Source organism: Hordeum vulgare, chromosome 2H (assembly GCF_904849725.1).
Source record: "Hordeum vulgare subsp. vulgare chromosome 2H, MorexV3_pseudomolecules_assembly, whole genome shotgun sequence".
Lineage (NCBI taxonomy): Eukaryota > Viridiplantae > Streptophyta > Magnoliopsida > Poales > Poaceae > Hordeum > Hordeum vulgare.
This window is the reverse complement of record NC_058519.1, coordinates 595,444,519-595,449,830: the sequence shown is the minus strand read 5'-3', so window position 1 is coordinate 595,449,830 and position 5,312 is coordinate 595,444,519. Positions and strand designations below refer to the sequence as shown.

Below are 5,312 nucleotides of genomic sequence, written 5' to 3'. Positions count from 1 at the left end.
GCACGTTCTCAACCGCCTTCACGTGTCGCCCTCTGAGCACTTCCTCCGAATTTCTATTTTTTTTATTTTTTCGCACGCATTTTCGGCCTTTTAGATTGATTTATTTCATTTTTTTATGTTTCAGTTTTTCAACGTTCTTTTTTAGTATTTTTCATGAAAAAACATGTTTTTTATTTATTTTTCGTGAGAGGCGTGGTTTTGCTTTCGTGAAAGGCACGATTTTGTCTTCATGAGTGCCTTTTGGAAACGGAAAAAATATGTTTTCTATTTTTTTGCGAGAGACACGATTTTGCTTTCACGAGAGGTACGATTTTGCCTTCACGAGAGACACGGACATGCCTCTCGGAAAAGAAAAAAATGTATTTTCTGTGTTTATCAGCGAGAGGTACGATTTTTTTCACGAGAGACATGGTTTTATCTTCGTGAGAGGCACGACCGTGCCTGTGAAAAAGGAAAAAAAACGTATTTTTTTTTCCGAGAGGCACACCTTCAAGAATCTGAGTCAACATATCCCAGATTTATAAAGTCATTATAGACACCTTGCTGTTGCGAAAAGGTCGCTTACCGTTGAAGAATAAAAACTCTAAATCTTGACATAAATTCAAAAAATGCGTGCATGCATGCTATAGAAATTTAACCAGGTGAGCAGGTTTCACCACGAGGAATCTGACCATCTAAGCTACGGGCGCTCGGTTTGCCGCTTTCAACAGTTCAGACTAGTAATTATCATCTGGCTGGTACACCTTGCAAAGACATCAACAAATGGCATGTCTATGCGAGCCACTTGACGTCAGAAGAGGATTATATCTGCGTCACTTGGCACCACCGAAGATGTTGGGGAGTTTCTTGTGCCACGTATCAGAGGGACTGTGGAGGGTGTCATACGTGCTTGAATACATTTTTGAACAAATCCGTATTTATTGAAAAATATAATCAAACGGCATTTATTTTAAAACGAAAAGAGTACATTTATTTTTAAAAATATACCATTGTAATAGAACATTCGAGAATCTCGGGCGAGCTATCAATGCACAAAGAGGCACAAACATGTGTGCTTTAAAAAAAAAGATCAATGGGCATTCAAAAAATGCGTGCATGCATGCTATAGAAATTTAACCAGGTGAGCAGGTTTCACCACGAGGAATCTGACCATCTAAGCTACGGGCGCTCGGTTTGCCGCTTTCAACAGTTCAGACTAGTAATTATCATCTGGCTGGTACACCTTGCAAAGACATCAACAAATGGCATGTCTATGCGAGCCACTTGACGTCAGAAGAGGATTATATCTGCGTCACTTGGCACCACCGAAGATGTTGGGGAGTTTCTTGTGCCACGTATCAGAGGGACTGTGGAGGGTGTCATACGTGCTTGAATACATTTTTGAACAAATCCGTATTTATTGAAAAATATAATCAAACGGCATTTATTTTAAAACGAAAAGAGTACATTTATTTTAAAAAATATACCATTGTAATAGAACATTCGAGAATCTCGGGCAAGCTATCAATGCACAAAGAGGCACAAACATGTGTGCTTTAAAAAAAAAAGATCAATGGGCATTCAAAAAATGCGTGCATGCATGCTATAGAAATTTAACCAGGTGAGCAGGTTTCACCACGAGGAATCTGACCATCTAAGCTACGGGCGCTCGGTTTGCCGCTTTCAACAGTTCAGACTAGTAATTATCATCTGGCTGGTACACCTTGTAAAGACATCAACAAATGGCATGTCTATGCGAGCCACTTGACGTCAGAAGAGGATTATATCTGCGTCACTTGGCACCACCGAAGATGTTGGGGAGTTTCTTGTGCCACGTATCAGAGGGACTGTGGAGGGTGTCATACGTGCTTGAATACATTTTTGAACAAATCCGTATTTATTGAAAAATATAATCAAACGGCATTTATTTTAAAACGAAAAGAGTACATTTATTTTTAAAAATATACCATTGTAACAGAACATTCGAGAATCTCGGGCGAGCTATCAATGCACAAAGAGGCACAAACATGTGTGCTTTAAAAAAAAAAAAGATCAATGGGCACAAACATGCAACCCCGACGGGGTTCGAACCCTGGCCGCAGGATGAGCCACTGCCCAACCATGCCACTAGGCTACAGCCTAAGCCTCAATATGTGCGCTTTTCACTGTAGAGGAACAAAGGATTATTGCGCCTGACGGCCTGAGCGAGAGCACGGACAGAAAAGTCATTTTTTTTTTTGCGATGAAGAAAAGTCATGTACTGGAAGAGGGTAATCTGTAGACATGCTTGTTTTTAAAAGGAGTGGAACTGATTTTTTTTCTTTTGGTAAAGTTGGGTTTAGGGAATCTGCCATCTAGTATTTAACTTTCTAAAACTTATTTTAGTGATCTAAACACTGTTATACGGAGGAAGTATTTCTTTACGGAGTACTCCTTTCATCCGAAAATACTTGTTATAGAAATGAACGTATCTAGATGCATTTTGTTTATAGATACGTCCACTTTCATTTATTTTTATGATAAATAATTTCGGATGGAGGAAGTATTTTTCTTCTCAATGTCGGTTTTCAGAGATCTTTCCAGAGATGCCGTGAGGATAAACACCACCAACTCCAACGGATGGGCACGGTTCGTGGGCAAAACTGCCTCTTTGATCTCCTAAAAAAACGCTTGACCTCCCCCAGAACCAGCTGGTCTCCGATCAGGACGGAGAATATCTCCCCCCGTCACTGCCGTCACCGGACGGGACTGCCTCAGCGCCCATGAAAGCCAAACACTTGTCATCACTAGCCAGAGCGCTAACTTGTGTGTGCGGCTGCCATAGACCCTGGCCATGACAGCTATGTATAAACCTAGCTAACCTGTCCATAACAGCTTGCCGCGATCGTGCATGCATGGTTAACGAGGACGGACTGAACCGCTCGCACAGCAGCTCCCCGCCATAGGCGAGCTCTCTAATCGCATGTACATGTGTGAATCTCCATCGTCTCTGGTACTTAAGTGTTTGCGTTCCCAGGGTTGCACATAGCCATACTTTGACCCTTAACTTCTCCCCCCCACATGTTGACGCCGCGTGTTTCCCTAACACCGGCTGCATCTACTTGAGCGTCATGGCCAGATGCCGCCTCGTCCCCAGCCGCCACCGGCGGCGTACAAGCACTTCTGCAGAGTCTGCAACAAGGGGTTCACGTGCGGCAGCGCGCTCGGCGGGCACATGAGGGCTCACGCCGTCGCCGACGACGGCCCCGGCGCGGATGATGATGACGACGAGCCCGTGTCGTCCGCGCGCGGCGGGGAAGACGGGCCGTCCACGGCGGGAGCAGCGACGACGCACGTCTACGCGCTCCGGGCGAACCCTAACCGCCTCACCAGGGGCTGCCAGGTGTGCAGGAACTGCGGGAAGGAGTTCTCTTCGATGGAACTTTTCCTTGAGCACGGCAAGTGCACCTCCGGCGAAGAGGAGGACGCGAACGGCTCGCCGCCTCCGTCCGTGGCCGACGGAGATGAGGACCCGTCGCTAGCCTCAGGGTGGTCTAAGGGGAAGCGCTCGCGTCGCGCCAAGTCGATCGCTGGAGGAGGCGATGATACAATGCCCGGGACATCGACGGCGCCGCCTGGCGAGGACGAGGAGGAGGACCTGGCGAATTGCCTCGTCATGCTCTCGTCGTCCAAGGCCGACCAGGCCACCGTCGCCGCCGAGGGTAACCCTGAGCCGTGCGCGCCGGCCAGCAAAGAACACGGGAAAAGGCCTCATCAACAGCCGCAACCACCCTTCCCGATCGTCGTACCGGCGCCGGATCAAACGATGATGCTGCCTCTGGCTTTGCCAGCACCGCAACCGCAATACGCCTCGGCGCCCATGCCACGTGGCTTGTTCGAGTGCAAGGCATGCAAGAAGGTGTTCACGTCGCACCAAGCTCTCGGCGGCCACCGTGCCAGCCACAAGAAGGTCAAGGGCTGCTTCGCTGCCAAGCCCGAGAGCAGCATCGGTGAGCCACCTCACCACCACGCAGCGGCCGCCGGTCCCAGCGATGGAAAGGGAAATGCCGCCGCCGTCGATGTCATCCATGCAAGTGGCGGTGCTGATGCCAAGACAAACGTCGATGTCAGCACCGGTGGCAACACGAGCGGGGCCACCCCATCCCTATCAATGGCCATAACGACCACGGACCAGGAACCGCCGGACGCGGCGTTGGCCATTGCACCGTTCAAGAAGAAGGCGACCAAGATGCATGAGTGCTCCGTCTGCCACCGCCTCTTCGCCTCTGGTCAAGCGCTCGGAGGCCACAAGCGGTGCCACTGGCTCACCTCGGGCACAGGGGAACACGCCAACATCACATCCCTGACAGCAGAAGGCCTTGTCACCGCTGCTGGCCACCAGCTCACTCTCCGGCCACTGGTGGACGCTCCGGAGCCGGCGCTAGACCTCACCATCGCGTCCAACCCGTCGCCGGTGATGGCCAGCGCGAGGGTCGCCGAGGTCGGAACCAGCTCGCTGCACCTTGAGGCGCCGCCGTCGCTGTACCTCCAGCCAGCGACGGTACCAAGCAATCCCAGCCACCAGAACAAGATGACCGCGACGAGCAGCCACAACGTTACCGACGCTGTGACTGCCCACGAAGCCGCTGAGGACGAGGCGGACAGCACGGCCGTCAAGAAGGCCAAGCTAAGTGATCTCAAGGACGTGAGTGCAGCGGGGGAGACGACGCCATGGTTGCAGGTCGGCATTGGCTCCTCGTCGGCCAATGGTGACGAGAAGAGTGCACGGGAATGGGGCGCGACGAGTAGAGCCGGCAGCGTCAACACTGAAGTGGCTGAACCTGAACCGAGACACTGAGATGGTACATAATATGTTCCTTTTTTTTTTTTTTTTTTTTTTTTGTGAACTAACAGTAGCCTATTAGTGTAGCAATTTGCATATATCGTTTCGCACGCGTATATACTTAGATGGTACGTAATTTGCACCGACAAGTGTGTATGTATGATCGAGCAACAAATTTTGTCAGCGGCTATTCTAATAAAACAAATAAGATGAGATGCACCATCAAAGCATTGCTTGTGTCTCCCTTACTGCATATATCAATATCAGGATTTGAGATTGCTAATCGGGGATGCCGCCTGGTCTCTCTTAGAGCATCTCCAACAGATGCGCTACCAAGTCGCGGGCTAAAAATATTTTACAGCGTCAAAATAGCGTTTTACCGCGTCGGATGACCGAACATCTTCAACACACGCTCAAAAATATAACACGCGTACCATCTCCAGCAGACGCCCAAAAATATAACCTGCCCCGCCGCGACCTGCTCCTCCCCGCCCCGCCGCCGCGGCCTGCT

The 5,312-nt window shown here is 49.7% G+C and overlaps 1 protein-coding gene across 1 annotated transcript; it reads left to right on the top strand.

The window, feature by feature from the left end:
* Positions 1 to 2,804: 2,804 nt before the first annotated feature.
* Positions 2,805 to 5,016, top strand: LOC123430685. Its single transcript, XM_045114532.1, has one exon. It carries the CDS (start codon positions 3,098 to 3,100, stop codon positions 4,814 to 4,816), a length of 1,719 nt encoding a protein of 572 aa, XP_044970467.1. The 5' UTR covers positions 2,805 to 3,097; the 3' UTR covers positions 4,817 to 5,016.
* Positions 5,017 to 5,312: the final 296 nt, after the last annotated feature.